Source organism: Bombus impatiens, unplaced genomic scaffold (assembly GCF_000188095.3).
Source record: "Bombus impatiens unplaced genomic scaffold, BIMP_2.2 scf_0403, whole genome shotgun sequence".
NCBI classification, from domain to species: domain Eukaryota; kingdom Metazoa; phylum Arthropoda; class Insecta; order Hymenoptera; family Apidae; genus Bombus; species Bombus impatiens.
The window spans coordinates 82444-109742 of record NT_176822.1 but is presented as its reverse complement, the minus strand read 5'-3'; the positions used below and the strand labels follow the sequence as shown (position 1 = coordinate 109742).

The window sequence follows — 27299 nt, the reverse complement described above, 5'->3', positions numbered from 1 at the left end:
TATTCAAATTGTCTTATTTTTTAGTTAAAGTAAATTTCGAATAAAACGCTTAAAATCGTTGGAAGCTGCTGGTAACGAAACCGAAATAAAATTCAGAGTGCAAAGGGTTAATGGGAAAGGTACGTACACACGCAAGCTATAACGCAGACAAGAAAACCGTAAATATAAAACGACAATTCTTTAAATATATCTCGTTATATTCGAGACAGCGTCATATTCAAATATCGATGCGAGTAACTATATATAAAATTCAGTTCACACGCGCGTGTCTTTCAACTTTGCTAAAAAAAACCAAAAAAGAGAAAGTACTAGGAAATGTAAAAAATCTGAAACGATCCTGATTTAACGAGACGAGGAGACTACATGAATAAACCATCGGTTTTGTAGAAAATCCTCTTTACCCGGTCAATTTTTCTCCTCGCTGTATTCAAATTAATAACGACTCGGCTTGCGCGTCTCGAGCGAACGTAGCATGTAATTTAGCAGTTTTTTATTTTTTTTTTTTTTATCGAAGCGCCCTAGCGACACGCGACATTTTCCATGCGAGCTGATTCAGTGTTGAGACGCTTTTTGCGTCTTAAATGTGCCGTAAAGTCTTTCTCTCGTCGACCGAAATATTACAATGTGCTTTATTCGTAGAAAGTAAAACAGCGCACGCCAACTCCTGAGACCGTAGCCTCTTCCTCGAGCAGGATACCGTGGCCGAACAATAGCGGCTCTCACTTCGCTGCACGAGTACGGTAGCTCGTTACGCGTATTCATTTTATCGGAATTACTTCCTACAGAATAGCGTACGTGTGCGATTGCCAAGAATCGCGATACCATGCGACGTGTATCATCGAGCTGTACGTTTCCTGATCTGGCCCCGTACCATTCACGACGACGATACCGTTCCAATTTACATACTCTACTTATGCAACGCTATAAACCTACGGGAGACAGTCGTTCGATTGTAACGTACGTACATCACGGAATATTAAATAACGCAGTCGTTTGTTATATTCGTATGGCTGCGTTAATAAATTTTCTTGCTTATCGACTCGGCGAGAGGAAGGCAAACAGCGATAACGCGATCAAAGGTATTATTGTTCTTGCTCGATGAACAGATCTTGTCATGCAAATAATTACAGTCGAATTTCGATAAAAGATAATTAATTCACGACGTGGTACAGACGAGGTTCGGCCGATCTTTTAACTATCTTCATAGCCCGCTCTCGTTTAAACGCATCTATCCGTAGGATTTTATTTGTGCGAATCGATCAGGCGACGAACCATTCGTTCGACCCGAGTTCGCCTAACGATTCTATCCGCTGTTTCTCATTTTCTGTTCGTACATCGTGGCTATAAAATCTCTTAGCACAAGCTTTGCGTTTATTTACGTATCGTCGCGAGTAACCGCAACATTTTGTTGTCTCTGCGTAACGCGTAAGATTAGACGACTACGTTTACTATCTCGCAGTCAAACTGCAGATATGTGGAATCTGAAAGTCGTGGAAAAGCGAGCGAGGCCGGGGTTACGAGCAAGATTTATTGCCGCGACGATCGTAACGCGAATCCTCGTCTTGTTGATCGCATGACGTCGTGCTTTCCAGAATTTTGCAAGCTCTCGGGATTTTTCTCCGATAACCGTAGGCATCGTAGGAGAAACTATTGTCAGCAATTTTGATCGCAGAGGTGAGATGCGAGAGAAATGGCGAAGCGAGAGAATCGCTAGGGCTGACGTAACGAGATCAAACGATTTGACACGGAGAAAATTTGTAACGACATATAATCAGAAAGCTATGGCAACACAGAGGTAACGCGAGACAGAGAAAGAGACAGATCTTTCTCCAATTGACACGATGAATCGATTTAACAACGATCGTGGAAGGCGATCGACCTAGCCGAATGCTTTTGCCTGAATGTTTTCAGTTACGTCGAATCGGAAGTAGAAATTGGCCGGCTGTTCGATATCATTATGCAATACCTTTGCCGTACAAATTAAAAGTAGATTATTGGATTTCGTGTGTCGTAACGTTGGTTTACTTTCTGATTACGTAGCATGATACCACGCGTTTTATAAAACCTCGAACCACGGTATAATTTACGATAGATAAACAGCCGTTTTTCTTCTCGATTGTAACCGTGAGTTTGATGTTTGCGTTCTGCGACGTACATTCAATCGCAGGTGTAATAAAAGTCATTTAATAGAGACCTACGAGGCGATTGGATTCCTTCAAGCTGAAATTTACGTGTCCTTCCGCTCATGCAAATTACCAATTACAACATTGTAGCGTTCTTCCTATAATTACGAAGCGTAGAACGCGTTCCTAGGATGTACGAGACAATGCTACCGATTGAAACGCTATTCGTTTGTTACGTAAAACTTTCGTTGGTGCGCGGAATGCAGCGCTAGATTCTTAACTCGTACGAAATATTTCAAGCGATGGCGGATGAGTCACTACTGGCTCTTAGTCACCTCGAATTTGCATTTAGTTCTCTTTTGCATCGCCACGGAGACGTTGCTAGTCCATAAAAGATTCGAATCTCCCTCCGATCTTCCAGATTCGTCGCGCGATTCTCCAGAAAAATATTCCTGTCGATGAGAAAGTGCTCGTAGAAAGAAAGGATTTCTACAGATAACACGCAAATGTTACTAAAATATACGAATTAATGGCAAATTCGTTGCGCAATGAAGAAACACAGCGGCTGGCGAAAGTACTTGAACATTTGTAAGAGCTCGATCGTATTAGAACCTAAGCGTTCGTTAAGCTCCTTCGATTGTTTCCACGAATACGTATAAAAAGAAATATAAACAAATTTACAAGGTGACTTGGAAAATAATAACGAACGCGAGATGCTCGTAGAAACATTCGCGAATAACACAATACAAATAATACGATACAATACGAATACGATTAACACAATACGAATAACATAATACAAATCCTGAAATGGGAAAATGTTCTTATCTCCCGCACGAGTTTTCCTAGTCGAAAAATGCCCAGGTTTCGCGATAATTTTCTCGCGTTTTCCGTGGTAACGCGAAAGTATGACCGTTGGCCGAGGATCAATCGCTGCGTATCGCCAGCAATAGTATCGGCCTCAACACTCCAGCAACCTTACGATAACCTCACCTACGGAATCTAGTTTCGAGCGCGGCATAACCAGTTTGTCAGTTAATTAATGCTGCAAAACTGGTAGTCCTGCGCTTTCGAACTGTACCGGGTCTTTATCTGGTTCTTTGCACCGCTCTGGGTCTAACGCTGTCACATATTATTTATAAATCTTCGATCGTAGGGTGATTTAACTGCATCGTAGGATATTTTCAAGTCGACTGGGTGCTTGCACCATCCCTGGCCATCCCTGGTTGTCGAATCTTCCGAAATATTCTCCAGGCGTTTCAAGAGCTTCCAAACGTTCTTCGTTTTACAAGATCGCAGGGCATGAGCGAATTTTAATAATTTGCCTGTGCAATTTCTTCGCGCTCCATCGTACCTCGTATTCTCGTCAACTTGTTCCATATGCACTGGCGTGTCGTACAGCTGACTAGAATCAGTTGTTTCTCTTTTAGAAATCTTTACGGTGCGTATAGTTTTATGATACCTAATTCATTTGCGTAAGATGGCACAGTCCTCTTTCTTCGCCCAACGAGTTTCCATCCCTCTGTCGCGCCATATATTTTACATTCCCGCTATTTTACCAAACGTTCTGAATTTGTTGTCTTGGAATCGCATGATAACAAACAGCGGCGAACGATGAGAACGCGAGACATTTACTACCTTCTTGCATATCTCCGAGGGTTTTATCCAACTATAGTGGAATACAAAGACGTCCTTCGATATGTCGTATTGTAACGAATTAAATGAACAATATAATTGCTACGTATACTCGCGGTTTATATTAGAAGAATTATAGCCACGATACTTGTCGGTATTTACCGGATAATTTAGTGAACCAAGGACAATTTGTCGTCTATGACATACTGCAACTAGAAAAGAGAAACTTCCTAATTCCATTACCTCTGACGATCTATTATATCATTATCATCTAATGAGAAAATCCGTAATCACTTAGTTGCCAACCCAATAGCAGAGAAATGTGCTTCATATCGAACAACTAGAAAAATACTTCCAAACCGAGCGATCCAATAAACAAAATGTTCTCTCCAAATACTTCAACTATGAAAAATAGATCGTAGAAGATATTAAAAAAAAAAAAAATTGTAACACTTCCTATTAATTATTCATCGACCGTAACTTTCAGCTATGTACATCGTTCGTTCGGGGTGAACGTGTTCGGATCATAAATTGGAAAGAAATGGCAAAGAAGCGGCAAGTGTACTCTCGATATCGCGCAGTTAATCTCGATGGAATTTAAAAAGTACTCTCGGAGACGGAAGACGCGCGCAGATGGAATTCCCGCATGTTTTATGGGTTTTCGGAATCGTGCGATAAATTCGGTTGCGAAAGTGAAAACGCGTCCACGGCGAATGCTCGATACGACTTAATTAAATACACGAACACGAAAAGGTGGTGATACGCGACAAGCGAGAAAGTTCATTCACCATGAATCGAACGAGGAAGAGCGCAGTTGCACACAGCGGTCCGTCGAGTCTGGCTTTCGCAATTTCCATCGCTACGTTCACGTACACGCGGCACGATTTTCGTTATGAAATAGCGAAGAATTTCATTTCATTTCGTTTTCATGTTCAGGGCGGCAAGATGTCGACGGGTGTGGCACGCGTGCTCCTATCGTGCGAATAAGAACGACACGTATACGCAATAGCTTTAACGAGGAGATTTTCAAACAAAAGTCCGTTGACATTAACGATTTCGCATTATCATGTGTGGCGCCGATAGACAACGTCGTCTCCTGTTTTTCTAGAAAGTGGATATTTTTGAAAATTCCTTTCGCATCGGTAAATCCACTGGGTTCGACGCCAATGAACTTCTGAATTGTACTCGAAACGTTCGATCGTCGAATCATCGCAACTAGCTGCGATATCGTGGCGATTCGTGGACCACGACGTGTACAAATAGCTCTGGAAAGTATCCGGGCACTTGCTTGCTTTTGTTAAGATGCGTCTCAATTGCCAAATTACGGATAAACCTGAAGAATTTGATATTTTTTAATCGTCATAGCCACGTGCATAATGTTCCTTACGCCGCATATAGCTTCGTTCTATTTGTGTTTCTAACATTAGCAAATAACCAATCCTCTTGGTAGAGAGGTTTGCAAAATCATGGCCTCGTGATATTTTGGAATTCGTAGCTTCGATCGAATTAAATGAGATTGTCTCGTTCGAGGTGCAAGCATACGTTCTTCTTATATTTAGAACGATTAAGAAATATGCAAATAGTTGTGAACGACGATGTGGTTACTCGTACGACGACGGCTATGGCCACGACTCTAAGAAGATGCTTTATGCAAATTGGTCGTTTCGCTTTTGTCGCGTATGCGATTTTTTTAATCGTCTCCTTCGCCTTTCATACGTCAATGCACGTCACTCTCTTTAACGAAAGATGCTATAGCAGGCATTCATAAGTTTGTAAAATTTCCAAGAGAAACGGTAGAATGCGAAATGCGTTCAACGTTACGACAAGAATACGAAAATAGGCTAGACGATGCTATCTTGCGAAGAAACAAACTATAAGTGAGTATAGTGGATATACGGGTACTGAGAGGCTGTTACCCCTACGCAAAACTTACTCCAGCAACGTTCCGTCAGTCGCGTTGTGAGAATCCAATTTTGCCCGATAGAGAGACGAAAGAGCAAATATTCGTCTAGAATGGCTGGCTCCAGTGACGATGGATTATGGTTGCACAAGTAGACACATAGAATGTTGGTCACGAGGAAAGGATAAAATACTGGACGAAATCACGCCGCGAATGGCGCGTAGCCACGGAGAAAAATGTTCGAAGCACGAGCGTAAACATCGAACTGAAGCTGCCAGGCAAGCTACGCAACAACACCACGCTAGGCCCGACCTTAATAAGCTGCTTTCACACCGAACTCGCTACACTTAGGCCCAGCTTTTTCAACAAGCGCCAATTTCTAGTAATTTCAACCTTCCAATTATCTTCGATTACGCTCGCATGCTCTTTCAACTCTGACCATTTCTTAACTACATGCTCGGCTTCCACTGCGTGCCAGGTTGCGATCCATAAAGAAAACTTTGTAAACGTAATTCTCGAAGAAGCTCGAAGAGATTTTGAAGCGTCTGTATCTTTGTCGATGCAGGATTTCGTGGCATTTCTGAAACCAAGCGTCCGTCTCATACACCTTTTGCTTATTAACAAATGGTATCCACGAGTTCGTTAGCAGTCGCGATAACTTACGAGAAGTCGATTAAATATTTATCGAGTCGTCGTTCGCCGCTGTGTTCGCGAGTCACCATAATTACACGGCCTCGAAATAGCGAGTTCCTCGTCAATATTTTAACATAGCCGGTCAATGGCCTGCTGGCATTCAAGTATATTTATTGCAAGTATATTTCGAGCAAACTTTCCTCTCGTACTTCCGTCATTCTAAGCATCACGCCGTCAGCACTGCGATCTTAGTGTCTCGTTTATCGATCATTCGCCGTACATAGTGGAATCATTTGTTAGATCAAAAGTTCCGCGAGCATAGATTTACGCGCCGCACAAAAGTGGAATTTTTAGAAATAAGACGGAGTAACGATGCTGACCGTGCAAAAGAGCTCGGTGTGGACACGACTTAAGTCGAATTCCACACAAAGAAAGGCATTCGATGGAAAAGAACCTGCAACGGACCTGAGGCCCGCATCTTGCAGGTCCGAACCTAATTTATCTTAGGGCCCTGTACTCGCGAAATTCGCCCCTTCGAACAATTTTTCGGAAGAAGTTGCCAAATCGATTCTCAGGTCTCGACGAACGCATCGTCATCGATGAAAATTTACCGCCATAGCGTTCGTAATTTTCTAGTCATTTCCTAGTCGTTTCGTGGTGGATGAATGGGCGAACGCAGTTGCGCCTAGAACATATAACGTGCAACGTGCAAACGAGCGTACAATTTAATTCTCCGTGAAACGTTTTCATCTCAAGGACGATTCGCGATCTCAAGAGACGGCTTTAATCTTCGTTCGGAAAGCCGCGTGACAGTAAATCGTCCCAGAATCATATACTACGCTCGAACGTGAAATAACTCTCTCTTTCTTTGATTGATGATACCGTTCGTGCATCGCGAGAAATCTCACCGATTAGTTTCAAATCCTATCCGCCGTGATCATCCACTTGCTTCGCGGTCTTTTCCAGTACTTCGATTTAAATATACAGCAAGTACATACTGTGCAAGAGTGTTGGGCCAGCTGCGACAGCGATATCGTCATGACAAGCTATTCGTGTTTTTAAGAAGTATTTCCATTTAAATAGTTCCAAGAATTTCAGACTGTGGCATAAACAATTGGAATGTTAAAAATGTCGTTAAACGGCATGTGGGGTATTACGCGAGCTATAAAGAAGCCCGATATTTCGGCTATACGAAGCACACGAATAAAATACGTATTAAATTTGTGATCACGTACCAGTGTTCTATGCACCGTGACCACAAGTTCCCTTAATTGCGTCTTTAACAACGGCAACTCGTTTACAAGTTCGCGGTAAACGCGTCCATTATTCGACTTGCCGCAGCCGTTTCATCGACTACGCACCAAAAATACACAATTCACGGTGTGTACGCTTTCCTCGTGAATATATAAACGGAAAACAGATGGTGTACATACAAACATTGAAAATACCGCTTGACTTAATATCGCTCGCTGTGCTTACGCGATAATTATACGAGATTTGTAACAATACGCTATAAAGTTAAAATATCGTAATACGTATTATCAAATGGCACGGTGATGTTGCTATTCGACATCCGTGATATACGCGAATACGTACATATTTTTCGCGACTTCACTTCCAGCCACTCCATAAGCAACGTCGTCTTTCGTTTTATTTCGCGCGTCGTATCTTAAAAATAATTATTGAGTTTTATAGTTGACGACTAGAAAAATTGAAAATAACGATGAAACAAATAGAACATAGATTTAGAAAAATGTAGATAGCATATTATTCGTTAATAAATACCATAACCTCATTTATGGAATAACCTAATAAGATTACTAAGTTTTCGTCCCGATGCGTTCGTCGAAGAAAAAAATATTTCTTTCTGATTACACCTATTTCGTACTGCAGACTACCTCGAACAGAGCGGCTCTAAAAATTTGATACGATCGTTGTTCGTTCTCGGAGCCTTCCGTCCCCCCTCTACATCGTCCTGCATTTTTATCTGTTCGCGTTATTATGCTCGATCAGTCGATAAGTTGCATCGGCTTCGCAGATCTTCACGTATCCACGACTTACGTACTGGTCAGCTGTCGACCATTTTTAATCCCTTTATGCTCGATATTGCATACGCGATATTATAAGTGTTTTAATAAATTCTTAGCTAATTAAAAAATAAACGTATTTACTTTGGTTATAGGTGGTATATGTTTGCGCATTAAGCATGCGTAGGTGCATTGCGCTTTCTTTATAGAAACATTTTTAAAAATATGATGCAATCGTTGATAACTGGTAAAAAAAAGTATATCCACAATCCTAAAAAAATACGCATATCTCTACGAATTTCTATAATCGTAAAAGCCTCTCAACGGAAGCCATTTGAATTATGACAGTTTCCTAACCTTATCCTTCTATTTGCGCCATGTATATTTCTACTTAATATGAAAACTGCCGTTATTCGAAGTCACACGTAGATCAATATATCAATATATTATGCACGGTTCTTTGCAGATTGCCCGGTTGTGTGGCATCATCAAACGTGCACAGACGTGCGAAAATACATTAAAAGCATCAAAACGCATGACAGTACACAAAGATTCCTTCAACAATATAAATAAGCATAACGTACCTCATCGTCGTGATGGCTGTTGGAAGGCACTTTGTCAGAAAGCTCCTTGATCAAATTCTCCGAGTTCGTCTGATTTGAAGCAGTTGGCAATTCGTTCGATACCTTGGCACTGTCTTTCGAGTCTTTAATGGAATCGGACCAAGTACTTTCCTGTTTGATCGAGTTTACTTTCTCTTTTTTCTGATTCTGTTTGCCCTTCTCAAGATGCTTAGACTCGTTGAAGCACCTTTCGAAGCTGGATGCTCGTTGAAGAATCGTCGGCGAAGTTGCAGTCGATTCACAAAATTCCAGCTCGCTTTTCAAATTTTCGTTGCTTTTATTGCATATCCGTGGAGGGTCTTGGTCGCGAAACGCTCTGCGTTGACCTTTTACTATTTCACACATGTTTTTCTTGTTTTAAATTAAGTCGATTAAATCGTTCATATTTTCTTAGGGATCTTCGAATCAAACATCTCAAAGCTATTCCCCTCCGAAACCTTGAAAATTATACATCATCGTTATTACTTCTCGTTTTATCGGAAACATATTTTCTGTTTATCGTAAATCAAACATCTCAAGATCAGTATTCTTATCGTCATCAAAATACTAAACGTTATTTTTTCACGATGCAACGAATTCAACTATAGTACTAGACAATTTAAATTCAACCAATCACGGATAAGCTACTGATAATGGAATTACGTTCGATTACCAAATGTGAGATTGATACGAACGCAAAAGAAAGATTCTAGTAAAGACATTTCGTAAGATCGTACTGTGTTGAACGAGAAAAATATCACCGACTTTGTTGACACGAAAAATATGTACTAACCGGTTTTCAACGAACGTTCCTTCTAACGACAGGGTTAGCTTCGTTTCCGTGACGTACAATACTTCCGTAGGGTAGTGAGACGCAAACTGTACTATCTCGCCAAGGGCCAAACGAGTCATGCGTCATACGGAAGGACATCTGTTGCCCTTTTCTCTCGACCCCTAACGTTCTTTTCATCTTTATCTATCTAGCTATTGGCCGATTCGTTCCACTTGCTCCCTCTTTTTTACTTCTTCGATCGCCACCCTTTTTGGCGGGGAATAAAAATTGTTACAGCTTACGGGGTCTAGTTTGTAAACTCGATCGCAACGATATTGTTGATTATCAGGTGAATATCAACGTTGAATTAGTTTCAATAAAGAAGTTTGAGATATCGGCTACAGTTAAGATGTTCATACGTAAATCGATTTTGCGATAGCGAAAAGATATTTTTTACCGACCGCGAGATGGCACAAATTCTTAATATTCTGATTAACGATGCGTAAGTATTCGTAAATGTTTCTTTCGATTCATAAATTATTCTATGATAAATATGATAATTGCAGTAGAAGAGTAAATATTTAATAGAAATCTCATACATTTATATGTCTTCTATCCAAGAACGTAGGTAGAATGACTTTTAGATATTTTCACGTGAAAAGCGGCTAGTCGTTACAAAGAGCGCTGTAATCCTATTTAATGAAACGTAACTAGTACAAATCCATCAAAGCGATTAATTTACAGGATATAAATTTGAAAATATTTCAATTCATACTGTTGATATTTTATATATTATATGCGAATTACCTCGCGTATCTTAGGAGATAATCGTCGATGTATGAAAGTTTCGTAATCTTAAGATAAAAGCTGTTAATTTTTGTTCTCTTTTAATGACTATATAAATAAATTTTCATCCCCGAAACTATTAACCAAGCATGATTTCCTTTCTTTCTATTCATGAAAATATGACCTTCGTAAATAATTACTTTCGTAAGACATAAAACTATTTGATAACAAGATATAACACTTTTTGAATAAGTAGTATCAGTAGAGTGATATCTTTCAGTGTATGCATTTCCTTTTGAATAAATTTCAATTCGAATGTGAATCATAACGAAAGAGAAACTTCTTACGTCTAACTTTATCAACTTCCTATTCTATAATTCCTACACATACTCACTACATAAAATCGTAGATAGTATTACGAAACTTTTGTTTTTTTATACGATCGGTATTTCAGAACACGAAACACGAAATCTTCTTAGATGCCTGATCTATTCTTCATCTTATCCATGTCCAAATGTATCAGATGAACGAAACGAAAGGGTTATTTCGTGTTGCATAATAGGTCAGTAGCGCCATCAAGCAGTATAGTCTCCGAACCATATATCCAACGATATATCGAATTATCAGAGCTGAGACAAGTTGGTCGTTGAATGATATTGAAGTAACCGGTAGTGCTCGCTTCTAACTACCTAAAACTTGTTTCCTTTTTGACCCCCTTTATATCGGGTAGTAAAGTATATTACAAAAAAGATGATGCAAGCTAGTTTTTGGAGTTTGGTGACCACTTCTGTCAGAGTAAGTAAAAAGAAAAGATATTTATGAATAAATGACCTCGTGGATACATTACAATCGTATCAGACCATACATTTTACTCTATTTCGTAACATTTTGAAGGACAAATAATTTTGTTATGTATTTTATTCCACTATTTAGCTAACTTTCTTTGCTATTGGTCATTTTTTCCTTATGAAGCATTGATTAAATATTTGAGGAAGCAAAATTGATTTGTTAAATTCATTATTCGATATGAAAATACGTTCTCCTTACTTCGTTGGTTATGTCACCTACATCTGACTTTGTCAAAGTTTAAGGATTACAGATATAATGATAGCAAACAGAGATAGAAAATTCTTTCTTAATTAATAACTTTCTGTTTTTTCTGTTTTTCTTATTAGCCATCATGTGTCAAACGTATTGTACCTGGCTTGACAGCTGCACAGCAACGCAGATACGCTAGTACTGTGGAAGCAGATCTAGTTGTAATAGGTGCTGGTCCTGGTGGATATGTAGCATCAATTAAAGCTGCACAACTAGGAATGAAAACTGTTTGTATAGAAAAAGATGAAACATTAGGTGGGACTTGTCTGAATGTTGGATGTATTCCATCCAAATCTTTATTGAATAGTTCACATTATTACCACATGGCACATGCTGGAGAATTACAAAAATTTGGCATTAACGGTATACTTCTCATTTTTTTTTTCCTTTTTAAATATCCATAATTTAACAATCACTAATTTGACAATTCTGTTTTAGTTGACAATGTTTCTATTAATATTGATCAAGTAATGCAGCAGAAACGAAGTACAGTGAAAGCCTTAACAAGTGGTATTGCTAGTTTATTTAAAAAAAATAAGGTGGAATGGGTTAAGGGTCATGGCAAAATTACTGGTCCAAATCAAGTGAGCGCACTTGGTCCAGATGGTTCAGTAGTAAGCACTATTAATACTAAAAACATTATAATTGCCACTGGCAGTGAGGTCACGCCGTTTCCGGGTATAGAAATCGACGAAAAACAAATTATTTCATCCACTGGATGTTTATCGTTAAACGCAGTGCCAAAGAAATTGATAGTAATTGGTGCTGGTGTTATTGGGTTGGAATTAGGCTCAGTTTGGCGCAGGTACATTTCATACTGAAATTAATTGTATGAATTGTAAACGAGATATGTTGAGTTGCTTTATTTGCTCCTATAGATTAGGCGCTGAAGTAACAGCAGTCGAATTTTTACCGACTATCGGTGGAGCAGGTATCGATGGCGAAGTTAGTCAAGCGGTACAAAAACTTTTAGTCAAGGAAAAATGGGATTTTAAATTGGGGACAAAAGTCACTGGTGCGAAAAGATCAGGCAGTGAAATCATCGTTTCTGTCGAAAACGCGAAAGATCCTAGCAAAAAGGAGGATTTAATGTGCGATACACTTTTAGTCTGTGTTGGCAGAAGGCCCTATACGAAAAATTTAGGATTAGAGGATTTGGGAATCGAACGAGACGAAAAGGGCAGGATCCCTGTAAACAATAGATTCCAAACAGTAGTACCTTCGTAAGTACACACTTTGTTGAGAAAGTTTTTGTCAGCATAATTATATGTAAAATTACGTTCATATAGGATTTATGCTATTGGAGATTGCATTCATGGGCCAATGTTGGCTCACAAAGCCGAGGACGAAGGTGTTATTGCGGTTGAGGGCATTACCGGAGGTAGTTAAGAAATACTCATTATAGTTTTTCCGTTTGTATCCCTGAAAGTTTACAGCAATTATGATGACTTATTCAGGTGCCGTCCATATCGATTACAATTGCGTACCTAGTGTAATATATATACATCCAGAAGTTGGTTGGGTAGGAAAAACGGAAGAAGACTTAAAGAAAGAGGGTATCGAATACAAAGTTGGAAAATTCCCACATATAGCAAATTCCAGAGCAAAAACGAATGCAGACACGGATGGTTTTGTTAAAGTCCTAGCTGATAAGAGTACAGACAAAATATTGGGAGTACATATGATTGGTGCATACGCTGGTGAATTGATTAATGAGGCAGTTCTTGCAATGGAATATGGAGCAAGTGCAGAAGATGTTGCGAGAACATGTCACGCTCATCCGGTAAGTAGATATACGATATTCGATCGAATGTTGAATATCGGACACTGATTTTATCATTGTTCTTATAGACATTCGCGGAAGCCTTCAAGGAAGCCAATTTAGCTGCATATTTCGGAAAACCTATCAACTTTTAAGTATGTGGATAAATTATTTATGAAACGTTAATATTTTGATTCATCGTAGCCTCGATCTAGTCTACGTTTAATTTCAAATGTGTCGCGGTACACTTTTAGCACCTTCCCAGGTCTCATTATCACTTAATCATATAAGGAAAAAACTGTAAATAAAAGTATATACAGGAATTTATGGAAATATTACATCTTTTATAGTAGATTTATTTTTGTTGCTTTATTATTGTATTTATTATAAATAAATTGGTAATTCATCGAATATATTTAAGAATATAAAACTGGATGTCTGTAACCTTGTGACATCTTATTTCGGTAATCTTAAGAGTAGAGATAAGTTTTTATTATGTTACTGTCGAAATTCAGTTTCCCGATTTCATAAAAACATCCGCCTTAACAGGAGTTTTACCTTGTAAGTTATAGTAATTTTGGTCGCTGTGTAATTAGATATAAATAAAATTTAGTACACTTATAATAGTAATAAACAACTAAGCAAATATGCTACTGTGTTTCCCCATTTTTAGAGAAATTTTAATAAACTTTTCAAAATAGAGTAGAAGCTCGTACGTACCTATTACTCGAAGTACGGTCGAGTGTAATTTCAATTATACACGTATAAGCAAATTTTCATAATAAATGTATTATAATATATGCAATTATTTATTTTATGTTCAAACTAGATCCTATGTATCGAAGAAGGAAGTTGAAATCCTAACAGTTAGATCATAATATTTAAAATAATAAAAAAAACTGTAGCTATATCGTGCTATACATTACATATTAATACACACAATGAACTGCTATTATTAAAACTGCTTGTTCCTCGATCTGTTCGCATAAATAAAATTTTATAGTATCTCGATGAAGATCTCCTAAAAGAAACGACTACAATTTTTCGTAAAATATAAAGAACACGGTAGTATACTTGTTAAGTTGTTTATTATGCTTAGTTGTTTAGTTGTTTGCTATAAATGTACCAAATGTTTAACCTCAACGTATAAAAATTAAAGGTAAAATAATATTGGCAGTATATACGATTGGTACATACACTGGTGAAAGCGAGCAACTATCAAAGTCGAGGTAAAATATATATGCATATAGAAGTGTGTGAACTAGGTACGTTCCTGAAGAGCACATGACCGGCGCAGCAGTAGCAGCGTTGCCGGCGCGGCAGTTAGCCACGACTTGCAGCGGCCATCGGCAACGTTGCTCGACGGCAGGGAGAGAGAGAATTCTGAGGGTGGCACTTGTGCGGCAAACACACCCAATGTTTGTGTTTTCGAATTTTTCGTGATACTACGAGTGGTCGGTGGCAGTTTAGCAAGGGATGTAGCGCCGTTGTCGAACCGCTCGAGATGTGGACGACGACGAAAACAACTAAATACGGCGTCGGTGAGTTCTCGTAGGTGTTCTTTCGCGATTAATGCGCGGCATCGACCCTGCGGATCTGTCAAACTGCTCGTGTCCTGATCCGCGCGATTCTCCACGAGTTTTAGTCGCGTCCAGTATAGGTGCTTAACGATCGACATCGTGTCATCTATTATATACACGGTACGTCGCGGTTTTCCGTTCTCGCGTCAGGTATCTCAGCGTCAATGATTCGATCAACCAGCGTCTTGACTTCTTTCGGGTACATGCCGCTTAATACGTTGTAGGTATGATGCTGCCGCCGTGTCGTGTCGCTGCACGAGTGTATGTGTGCCGCTATTTTGCTGAGTGTACCGCGACTCTCCCATTCATGCATTGATCGTAGAGGAGTAGGAACTAGAGTCCGATAAATCGAACTAATTTTCTTCGTCAGTTTTTCATCTAGCGTCTTTCTCTTTCGTTTTATATATTTACTTGCATCTATATTTACACTTGGAAAACTATTCGTGTCCCAAAATTTGGTGTGAAGTGGTACGCGACCTTCGAAATTTAGACCATTGACCGTTGATATCGATGATCGCAAGTCAAATCAAATATTCGACCGAGTCTCATTTCGTAGTCAGCTGATGGTTCTTTGAAACGAGAGGTCCACCACTCTCGAGTATCCTTGAATTACGACCGCTTAATTTTGTTTTGTCTGTTTCGTCTGGGGTACATAACATCGGCAGGCGCACGCCCGCGCGCGTTCCCCGCTTTGATGTTAATTCCTCTACAGTCTACACCTCTGTCCATGTTTACCGTAGGCGGATGTAACATCTTCGTCAAATAGACTGATTCCTTCCGTTTCTCGTTGATAATTTTTCTTCAAGTAAATCATTATGTAATTTACACGATAATCTTAGATATCGAGATTCGTATAGTAAAACACTTTCTTTTTTCAATAAAAAGATTCGCGTGTTTCACTCCATTGTTTGGGCGATGTCGAACGATGAAAACTCGAGGTTTCGAGCAATTTTTCGTTGAAAAACTCGTCAAGATATACGGCTTAATAGAATGCACGCTTGACACGTATTGCTCTTCTGGAGAGGTGCAACGACCACGATGGATGAAAAACGCGCGTGAAATGCATGGAGGTAGCGTCGTTGAGATTCGAACGTGCTAAACGCGACTGCGAAACCTTTGATCAAAAGACCTTTATTTAAACCACGTATCCTATTCTACGTGAAATCTGCATGACAAAAGAATTGCAAATTTTCTACACGAAAATCTCGTTACTCTTTCCTCCGTTGTTGTTATTTTTATAAAAGAAAGAGAAGAACATTAGGAATGTGATACGCCACATCTCGAGACTTCTCGAAACTTTCTGCTATTTTTACGATCCGAAACTCTCGAAAGGAAATAACATTTTTTTTTTTTATATAAATAACTCGTATGATATGAATTTGATAAAAAAATATAATAAAAACTTAATTTCTTCACAAAGATGACCGGTGTTAGTATCGGCTAACGATTTTAATTTTAATAAATAATCTGATTTTCTCAAAAACTGCTTGACTATTACCTCACGCTTTTATTCTCTGACGATATAGTTAGTCCCTAAAGACAATTTTTCCAGAGTCTCGAGGCGAAATTTCTAATTCGAATTTAAAAGTCGAGTTTCTTATCATCTGAAAAAGAAATATTCTTTTTCTCAGCGATTCAAATATTTTCCACGAGCTTTCTCTCCGAACGGCATTACATCGCACGCGACGCTTGTTTGTTCCGACTAATTTTGCTCGGAGCAACAATCGGAATGTCGAAGGATCAATTGAGCGCGCTATCCACGATCAACCGGAAACGCTGCCGCTGCTTTGAATTGAACGCAAACTCGCGTTGTATCGCGTCACGTTTAGTGGCGATTAAACCGTCTACCGCGTCGAAATGTCTGTCCATAGCGATACTTTGCTTGAGGAAGGAATGCGACATCGGAGCCGATAAAGCGTCGATTCCATACGCAGCATCGTCTTCTTTCACGTTTTCGCGATTAAAGAACTGCATTGACGCATTCTTAACCTTGCGTTCCGATTTCTGTACAGTCATCGCGAATTTTTTTCACGACCCAACCTGTTTAATCACGCTCTTTGTTTCGATACTTTACGATCAAAGTATAATAGAAACAACATCGATTGTTTCGTCGCAATGTGTCTCTACGGTTTACGTATAGCGTTTGTATCAGTTTCAGTGATAAGATCCGTTGCTCTTTGTTTTAGATACGTCGATACATTCCTCAGATTCGTTGCGCCGTGCTTTATCGTTAAGCTCTGCCAATTTCGCGGCAAATGTCGCACGATATTTCTAGAAACCTTGCCACAGCTATCGAACGCGTCAAGGAAGAACAAACTCCGACAGTTGTCGCTCTCGCATCCTTTCTAATTATCGAATATACTCGTTTCCTCGATTCGATTGCCACATTATGATTAAGCAATCGGTCATAATCCCACGGAAACGTGGAACAAGAACGCCTTGGTAAGCCGGCATTGAAGTCTGGCTTAGCCTTTTAACGTTGTCTTCTTAATCAGCTGCAACGTTATTACGTCTATCGCGTAGCGTTAGTATTACAAAATCATGCAGAGCAGTCTAAAACGAATTATACAGGGTGGTTGGTAATACTCCATATACAGGGTGGTTGGTAACTGGTGGTACAAGAAGAAAGGGGGTGATTCTACGCGAAAAAAGAAATCGGAAATATAGAATACAAATTTCTCATTCGAGGCTTTGTTTTCGAGAAAATCGACTTTGAATTTTCGCTCGGTACGCGTGCACTTTATCGCGTCTCGTTATAACTCGTCTCGTTATAAAGAAAAAAAAATTTTTATCCTATATTTTCGACTTCTTTTTTCGCGTAGAATCACCCCCTTTCCGCTTGCATCCCCATTTACCAACCACCCTGTATATGGAGTATTATAATAGAGTCTACAGAGGATGGTACACAGTCCATCGGATATGACGTGTAAACTTTAAACGCGTTTTTCTCGGTTACATTTTCTGATATAACTAACACGATATACATATCAAGTTCTTGTTGATCGACTTCTTTCAACGGTAGACGTTCTACGGTACACGTTCAGTCGCTTATCGATATCGTAAAGACCACGGAGTCTTTAAACATCGAAACGCACGGACAACTTCCTTCGTCTCTATTTGAACGAAATTTAGTATCGTAAAAGCGATTGCTTTATTATCCGAAAGTTCCATCGTCCGTACACTCTCCCTGTTAGTTCGGCTATAGAAAGCTCCACGACGTACAAAAGGTCGTCTTTTCAAACGGCGCGACTCTTCCTTTTTTCATCAAAATATTCCAATTTCTCGATAGCAGGCGACGAGTGTCGAAGCGATTTGCATCGGCTGGACGAGCAGCTCGTCCTCCGTCTCGAAATGTCCTTGTTAAAGTGGTCCGAACTACTTTTTGCCTGGTGGTCCCGCTCCAGTTCTGCCATAAAAGGCAGAAATCCATTTTCCGAGTGAAACCACGGCGGCCGTTTATACGAACGACGCGACTCCATGCATACGTCGAAAACGAAGCTTGTTTCCGCCGCCTCTTTACCTATTGTCTCTCCGATGCATGGAAAACGGCCGTCGAACTTGGATAGAGAAAAGCAGAGAGAGAGAGAGAGAGAGGTAACTGGAAAGAGCGGCCAAAGAACAGAGTACGTTGCTTTGTGTTTCTTTGTGGCTATCGTCGTCGTTTATTATTCCTCTTCCGGTGAGCCCATCTCCCAATGAACACAGCCCGATCTCGAGAAAACTGTAGCAAAGGAACGAGTCTGTCGTTCGTCGACAAAACCTATCGCGATGTACCGTCGCTATTTTACTGATTCCGCTTTTTAACGTGTGATACGAATGTAAGTGGACGGTCGTCGAACTCGTGATACGAACGGCTCTAATCGAACGGCCTTAAGATACGTTTCCGCGTGATAATAAATCCTGTACTTTTACGTTCATAGACCAGACAGCGGATGCAGCAGTCTCTATCGTAGTTTCATATTTTTACGAACGCAGCCGAAGAAATGGAAATTTCCAATTAGAGATTCTTCCATCCGCTGAACATCGTAACGAGCTCTTTACTTTCGCTACTTTTTTACTCGGCTACTGTTCTTGCGCGTTTCTGCATATTTCCATGTCCTCGAACGTTCTCTTCTTAATAATCAACGATAAAAAGAATTTTATTCGTAATAACGTTTCCTCGATTGCTTCTCTCTTTTTTTTCCGTCTTCTTTGTTACTAAATATTAGCTGGCGAATTTTTATACGTTTACGTGATTTAATTCAGTGCCGAGAGGATTAATGGAAGTTTCTAGCGAGTGGAACGTGAGAAAAGTTTTCATTACGCGAACCTCTTTCGCCTTAATCTCCTTTAATCTGTTACGATTCTGCTATCTTCTCTAATAATTACGAACTCACCAAGACCTATGTTTCTAACCGCTGTGGAATATTCAACGACTGGCAAAAGCATTAGCTTCGCCTTGTTCCGTAGTCTGCGTCAGTTCCTTCGCTGTCAGGTGGAAGGACAGATCAGAGTCCTAAATTTCTGGACGAGAGCGCTGCGTAGATAAAGCGTGAATAAACCTATTTCATTGGTACAGAGCCGCGTCCGCGCCACGATTAAACTATAATCTTTCAATCTAACAATCTACACGGTGATCTGGTCGCGGCTGCATTCCCGCGTATTGTTTCTTTCGCCGATTAGCATTGTGCGATCCTTCGTTGACTCGGTCGATGCGTTTGTTGCGACGTTCCCAACCATGCAATTCTCGATTCCCCGAACTCGCGGATTCGACGTGCCCACGTGCTTGTTTTCAGCCGACCAATTGTCACTAGCCATCGCGACCAATTTCTCCACGACCTAAAATAATCCCAGCTATCTTACGTTCTTTCAAAGAACGTCCGCCTCTAAAAGTTTGTCACGATTACTTCGGCGGTTTCTACCGCGGTAATTAGCTCGAGATTACGCAAGACAGGTGATATCGAGAGGAAGAAATTCTTACTTCTTGAAATTGTTTTGCCTCTACTCGACAATTTTCCAAGGACATTTCTTTTTATTCTTTGTAATTAACGGAAACACGTTGTTGTTGATGTTTTTGCGGAGGAAACTTGATGCGAGCGTACGACTGGATCGCTACGAATCACTGAGAAAGTGGGTGCGTATTTTTCTATATGCGAAATGAAAAGTGCAAGGTATCTGGTCGATGGAAAAAAAGTGGGTCGTTTTGAATTTCTTGAAATTTATTCATATGATATGGCGGAGGCGGCGAACGCGCTGGTTATATCACACGTTGCAAATCCAGGGATCAACGAAATTATGCAGAATCCCTCGAGTGATATCGAACGTGGCAGAGCTTTCCGCTGTATTTAATATCAAATAATCTCGATAAATGCTCTCTCGTCTGTGATTCGACCACCATTATCGATCGTTTCTCGCGAGGTTTCTGCCGGTTAAAGCGTCCCGCTTACGAATCATCGAAAATGCAGCGATAATTAAATTATTAAAGCAGAATAATAAAGTTCGTTCGACTCTTGCTATTATATTTTCAAGGATATCCTGGAGACTTGCGTTAGTTGCAGCGGATAAGCTTACGACGAGTAACGCGACAAATACAGGGTTGTTGGTAACTGGTGGTAAAAGCGGAAAGGGGGCGATTCTACGCGAAAAAAGAAGTCGAAAATATAGAATACAAATTTTTCGTTCGAGGCTTTGTTTTCGAGAAAATCGACTTTGAATTTTCGCTCGGTACGCGTGCACTTTATCGCGTCTCGTTATAACGGATCTCACTGTAGATCGTTGTCTCGATTGACGTTATTTTTTAATTTTTAAATTTTTAAATTTTCAAATTTTTAAATTTTCAAATTTTAAATTTTCAAATTTTTAAATTTTCAAATTTTAAATTTTCAAATTTTTAAATTTTCAAATTTTAAATTTTCAAATTTTTAAATTTTCAAATTTTAAATTTTCAAATTTTTAAATTTTCAAATTTTAAATTTTCAAATTTTTAAATTTTCAAATTTTAAATTTTCAAATTTTTAAATTTTAAATTTTTAAATTTTCAAATTTTTAAATTTTCAAATTTTAAATTTTCAAATTTTTAAATTTTCAAATTTTTAAATTTTCAAATTTTAAATTTTTAAATTTTTAAATTTTCAAATTTTAAATTTTTAAATTTTTAAATTTTTAAATTTTCGACTTCTTTTTTCGCGTAGAATCACCCCCTTTCCGCTTGTACCACCAGTTACCAACCACCCTGTATATCGTTCGTGATCGTATCGTTCGATAAGGACGAAAGAAAAAGGAAAATTACGATTGTCCCGTAAAAGATACGTACGTGGAGGAACGTGGTGGAAAATGGATTTTCAAGAGATTCGACTAAGGTTCCATTCGCGAAGAGCAGAATGCTTGCGTCAGGTGGAGTTAATTGAGCGATTGTTACGAGGCAGACTACGATCGAGAAATAGTTTTGCCGCGCTGCAACAATGTTTTTCCTTTGAAATATCGGAGAGTAAGATCGAACCGCGGTAATTGCAATGTATAAAACAATTAGAAGGACAAAACGAATAAACATTAGGTTGCGCGATAAGTTGGTTCGCGTTCCTTCAAAACAACATCGATGATCGTCAGTTTTACATAAATTGAGATTGACTATTAAATTAAAATTAAATTAATCATTTAATCAACGACGTACGCGTTACTGTATTCCACTGTTCTTCACAGATGAATCAAGTAATTCATTCGCTTCGCTGTTTCAAAGTTTCTACCTTTTTATCAAATGGCAATTTTTCCGCTCGCATTTTTCAAAATTCCCAATCTGCATATTGTTGCGTTCTCTGGATTACAATTAATTATAAATAATTGTTATATCGTGATATTGATATATACGTTGTCACGAACGCACAATTACAGACAGAATTCAACGTAGTGGAATTTCACTTGGAAACTGAGGTCGAGCGGCGGTTGTACGCAAAGGGAAAAGTAGCTCGAAATGGTTGATTTTTACGACAAATTCGAAATCACTGAGGTGCACGTACCTTCAGATACGTACGTTTTTGAACACAGTAGCGAACACGTATCTGCGATAATTCGCATTGGAGTTATCGTTTTATCGTTGGCACGAGCTCGCGATTGCCGTAATCGATCCAGTAGACCGTCGATTAACAGGTTCTCGTTAGATATACAGAGGAAATTCGATTCTTTATTGCCGTGACGCGTAGACTGCTCGTAATTACGTTTCGCGACACGTTGTTGTGCAAGTTATTTCCAAGGCTGTCCACGTTTTTCCCGCGATGTGTTTGGTCCGATGCGCGGATTATTCGCGCCAAACGATACAACTTCCACCTGGAATTCCTAATGATTTCCACGAGCCGGCTTATATCCAAGTTCACAGTTTCGATTTAACTTTTGCCTTCGTTTGCATCCAATTTCTCCTTTCGTTCGATTCTTTCACCTTCTCGCCATATAATTTTCTACGCCAACACTTTCGTTAATAAGCAACGGCGAAGCTTAACTCCGAGAAGCTTAACTTAGCGTCCGAATAATTATTAAGAAATTATCAAAATCGTTAAGTATTGTGATGCAACTTGAAATCCTAGGCCGATCGATCGTTGGATTTCATTCTCGAGAAGAATATTAAATTAGATAGTAGGTTGTAGAATGTCTCGTTTTATATATATGTAATTACAGAAATAATTATAGAATTATAATTATAATTTCTGAATAGAATTTCTAAATAGAATCATAATTATAATTTCTAAGTATAATTTCTAAATAGAATTATAATTATAATTTCTAAATATAATTTCTAAATAGAATTATAATTATAATTTCTAAGTATAATTTCTAAATATAATTTCTAAATATAATTATACTTCTATAATTATTTCTGTAATTACATATATATAAAGCGAAACATTCTATAATCTACTATCGAATTTAATATTCTTTTTGAGAAAGAAATCCAACAATCGATTAGCCTAAGATTTTAAGTTGCATCATATTTAGAAATTATAATTATAATTCTATAATTATTTCTGTAATTACATATAAATAATAATTACAATAATACTTGCATAAAAATAATTATGTAATTATAACAATAATTATATTTAGAAATTATAATTATACTTCTATAACTATTTCTATAATTACATATATATAAAGCGAAACATTCTATAATCTACTATCTAATTTAATATTCTTTTAATCTCTCTGTAATAATAAGAATTATAATTATAGAATTTAGATTCAATAATAGACGTTATGACGCCGCAATACCTTTCGTTCCGATAGAACAAAATGGATCATACATAGTTGAATAAAATAATATAAAAGGAAAAATGTCGTGCCTAATATTAATTATAAATAATATTCTGCAATTGGACAACTGTTTCAACCAATATTAACATTCGTACGATGCTAAGCGTTTCCTCCGAACGTTAAGGTCTTTCGCATTTGCTAAACTATGAGCAAGATCGAAATACAAAAGAGTAGGAAGATCACAGCGAAGCTAAGGTTCTTTCCCTCGCTTTGTTTGCGGTTTGTCGTTTTAAAACACGAACAAGCCGAGACGAATGAAACTCTGGGAATTGAGACGCGAGCGGAATCAGTTTATCGGGAATCGCTAAAAGCGTGGTTGGAAAAGTCAGAGGTGATCGATACACGTCTCCGCATTCGGAAGTTCTCCGGACTACGTATTCCACGATTTCAGACGAACTATATTAAACGGACGTGGATAAAGTCTGCGTCTTCGCAGATTTTCCGCCACGATAATTTCCGAGCTGAGCCGGCTACATTTACCATTTTCATGCTCGATCGAATCGTTCGAGGGAATCTTTGCCCCGAGGCAAACTTCCCAGGAAAAGGCGTTTAATCGCCTTTCCGAAACTTTGGCTAATTCGCGAAGGAAAATCGTATAATCGCGATATTTCCATTGCATCTCTTCGCGACGAGAGTTGCTTAGCTGCGTCTCTTACGAACACGTTGCAAGATGTATATTATGTTTCTCACATCTGATCTTCCATTACCGCGAAGCTTCTTATTTTCTCCATAATTAACATATTTTCTAAGTGTGCTTGTATCGGAGATTACGAAAGAATACACGGTAGAACTAATCGATAAAATGTGTTCGACGTAACGTCGGATTAACTAACGTCGAAAATCTGTCGAACTATGGAGAAGCTATGGAGAATATGTCGACATGCAGTCGAACGTTTCCACGTTTCTTGCCTCGAAGCGGATAAGAAGCACGGGTCGGTCGGTCTCTTCGCTATAAAGGCGGAGCTCGCATGAAAAGATGACGAGAACGGTATTGAATCCATAAAGCAGGCGATAGAATGATTTCAGATGTCATTGTTTACGGTTTCTTCCGGGTCCGTGCTTGCTTTTGCGCTGGTGTTCGTAGGCTGGTGTTCGTAGGCTGGTGTTCTCCCTAAAGCCATTATAGACCCTTTCTCCCTACCCTTGGTTGGGAAGCATTTTGACGCGCTCCAAGCTACCACGTGTGTACGCGTTTCTGGGGTGACCTGAAAATCCTTGGCTCTCCCCCTCGTCTTTTGGTCCATCGATTTTCCTTCTTTCCCCTCTCCTATCTGTACGAGTCTACTTTCAAGGATTCGTACGGTATCTTGTAGAATATACGGATAAACGCTCGTTCGTCCTCTTTATATATCTTTCTGTATACATCGTTGTAGTATATTTTTATATGTACTTTTTGTTTGAATTTCTCGAACACATTTTATACTTTGGTAGTTTTATCGCTGAGACGTTCTTAAGCGTCGACTTGGTAACAAGTCTGTCAGAATGCGGGTTCTGTTTATAAAATGTATAGAGGACGTGTATAAAGGACTCGGGTAGGACGTTTGATCGTGAGATTTATTAAATGTTGTTGAAACCGTCGAATATATTTAAAATAATAAATTAGTATACAGGCTATATTCGCTGAGACGCTCGTTCGATATACAGGGTGGTTGGTAATTGGTGGTACAAGCGGAAAGGGGCTGATTCTACGCGAAAAAAGAAGTCGAAAATATAGAATAAACATTTAAAAATTTAAAAATTTGAAAATTTGAAAATTTAAAAATTTGAAAATTTAAAAATTTCAAAATTTAAAAATTTGAAAATTTGAGAATTTAAAAATTTGAAAATTTAAAAATTTGAAGATTTGAAAATTTGAAAATTTAAAAATTTAAAAATTTTAAAAATTAAAAAAATAACGTAAACCGAGACAACGATCTACAGTGAGATCCGTTATAACGAGACGCGATAAAGTGCACGCGTACCGAGCGAAAATTCAAAGTCGATTTTCTCGAAAACAAAGCCTCGAACGAAAAATTTTTATTCTATATTTTCGACTTCTTTTTTCGCGTAGAATCGCCCTCTTTCCGCTTGTACCATCAGTTACCAACCATCCTGTATTTAAAATAATAAATTAGTGTACAGGCTATATTCGCTGAGACGCTCGTGCAATATATAAGTCGTAAAATAGGATCGTTAATGACTCGTTAATTAGATCGCTAAATTTTAATTCGTTGATAACCGATCGACACCTGACTGTAACACCTTTCCTTGCGATCGCGTCCGCTTATTTATACCGGTCGGGGAGAGTCGGAAAATTTAAATTTGTTTTCGTCGGTTGCACGTAGCGGCGACATTATTTTGCTCGGAGTTTATTTACTCTTACATTACGCGTATCCTAACGATCTTGATACCCCGAGGCAGAACAACAACATGATTTGAATTGTCCTCTAACTCATGTGCCGCTAAAAATAATTTATTCTAACGATAAATATTAGGTTGTTCAAAAAGTTTCTGTCGTTTCATAATAATGAAGAATTTCTATTTTATATTATTTCACTGAATTAGCTATGATCCATTTCGTTATATTTCTATTATTACGTTCGTGCATCATTCAATAAGCTAATATAAAATAAAACACATCGTGCGTCTATTATTTCCTTATGAAACGAAAAAAGCTTCTCGAACAACTCAACACAAGTACAGAAATTTGTGGAAACACAATTTAATTATACATCGCATACGTGGTTGACGATTTCATCGTAACGTCGAATATTACCAGCTTTTTACAACGTTTTCTCATTTTTCATTTTCCAAATGAAGTTTCCTAACGATTACGCAGATTTGCTTAATTTTTCATATCGCAACACCCAACGTACTTTTGAACGCTGGTGTCCCATTACATGAAAATTAACTCGAACAAATCTGATTCGGAGAAACGGTTAGGCGACAAGAATTTTACTTGGTCGCGTGTTACGTAATTGTTCGCGTAAAAGTCATCGTGTAATTTTCTTTTTCCATAGAAAAACAAGCAACGCATTGGCACCTTGATATCGCGATCGCGTAACGTTGTAAGCGAATAAAAACCGATAAAGTACTGTCATTTAGCAGGTATCAGTCTTTGATCTCGTTTACTTATTCATTTATGCACGCACGCACGTGTTCACCTACCGCAATGCGACCATTTTGCCCTTCTTTCGTCTTCCCTTGCTTCTCATTCCTCTTCCTGTCTCCTTACCCTTGGTCCCTGAGCCTTTCCTGCCGTCTTCCAACCTTTTTCTCCCTCTTTCCATCCTTCTTTATATATTTACCCTTCTTCTTCAAGTTGTAGCAATTTGTTCCTCTCTGCCCTCGGAAACTACGCTACGATTCGTCCACAGTTTGGCAACAAACTCCACTTTGCTAATCAAATTTTCCAGGCTAACGAGTTATCGGTTCGCTATACACAGATTCCGTCGAACTTCCGTTCGCTGTTTTCAACGTGCAGCAAATATTCCGCCAGACACACCCTGTTGGCTTCAATCGCTGTGACAAAGAACCGATCGTTCGATTTCCTATTCCAGACATTATGAGATCGATTATGAGATTCGAAAGTTGTGTTTCGGTTACGCGGTAGAAATGTAACGAACGTTCCTAACATTTTCCTTTTCTATGCGTCCGTATATCGGCCATTTAGGTCTACGATCGTTTCGTGTTTCTTCCTCGGCTGTTTAATTCCTCTCTTCGAAGAAAAACGTTAGCTCCTCGAGACCACGAATGGATTGTTCGATTCGCTTGTAAATGTTGGGCCATTCGATCGTGATTGGTCGTGTAGCAAAGTACGGCCAGAATACGAAAGAATAAAATAAGAATTGCCGGCACGTTCTTTCGTTATCGTGCACTCGACAAATATTTTTCCAGCGCTCCCTTTCCTAACTCTGCTGCCTTTTTGTCTCATTTCCCACCGGTTCGTATTTTTCTTACGCCAAGAAATCTGCCAGGTTTCAACAACCTGCGAACAAATTCTCGTTCGGCGTGACTTCTTCTTGCGATATTCTATCAACGAGAGGCGATATACCGAGAAGATAGAAATTCGACGATCGCACGCAGTACCATTGAACTCGATTACAACAATTACGAGGCTCGATA

At 38.8% G+C, this 27299-nt stretch overlaps 3 protein-coding genes across 5 annotated transcripts in view; 2 read left to right on the top strand and 1 right to left on the bottom strand.

Annotated features, from left to right (window-relative positions):
- The window catches only part of LOC100744543, a 42972-nt gene extending 33105 nt beyond the window's left edge, over positions 1 to 9867 (bottom strand). The window contains exons 1-2 of the mRNA XM_003490134.4: positions 9714 to 9867; positions 8903 to 9378 (exon numbers count right to left, since the gene is read on the bottom strand). Coding sequence (XP_003490182.1) covers positions 8903 to 9286 — 384 coding nt within the window. The 5' untranslated portion in view covers positions 9287 to 9378; positions 9714 to 9867. The remainder of the gene's footprint in view (positions 1 to 8902; positions 9379 to 9713) is intronic.
- Positions 9868 to 11080: 1213 nt separating this feature from the next.
- Positions 11081 to 13987, top strand: LOC100744422 (dihydrolipoyl dehydrogenase, mitochondrial). Its single transcript, XM_012386599.2, has 7 exons — positions 11081 to 11273; positions 11654 to 11939; positions 12015 to 12381; positions 12455 to 12799; positions 12866 to 12957; positions 13034 to 13359; positions 13428 to 13987. The coding sequence occupies exons 1-7, from the start codon at positions 11229 to 11231 to the stop codon at positions 13491 to 13493; spliced, it is 1527 nt and encodes a 508-aa protein (XP_012242022.1). The 5' UTR covers positions 11081 to 11228; the 3' UTR covers positions 13494 to 13987.
- A 477-nt stretch (positions 13988 to 14464) lies between these two features.
- The window catches only part of LOC100744181 (dedicator of cytokinesis protein 3), a 55996-nt gene continuing 43161 nt past the window's right edge, over positions 14465 to 27299 (top strand). For 2 of the 3 annotated variants that reach the window (XM_003490131.4, XM_012386601.3), the window contains exon 1: positions 14465 to 14879. In XM_003490131.4, the coding sequence (XP_003490179.1) occupies positions 14843 to 14879 (37 nt within the window). In that variant the 5' untranslated portion in view covers positions 14465 to 14842. The remainder of the gene's footprint in view (positions 14880 to 27299) is intronic. The other variant, XM_012386602.3, reaches the window with a different exon arrangement.

What these genes read in the sequence shown, in the direction of transcription:
- LOC100744422 (XM_012386599.2), top strand. Translation starts at nt 11,229, where the DNA reads ATGATGCAAGCTAGTTTTTGGAGTTTGGTGACCACTTCTGTCAGA. An exon ending in TGGTGACCACTTCTGTCAGA is followed by an intron (nt 11,274 to 11,653) that starts GTAAGTAAAAAG and finishes TTTTCTTATTAG; the next exon opens with CCATCATGTGTCAAACGTAT. An exon ending in ACAAAAATTTGGCATTAACG is followed by an intron (nt 11,940 to 12,014) that starts GTATACTTCTCA and finishes ATTCTGTTTTAG; the next exon opens with TTGACAATGTTTCTATTAAT.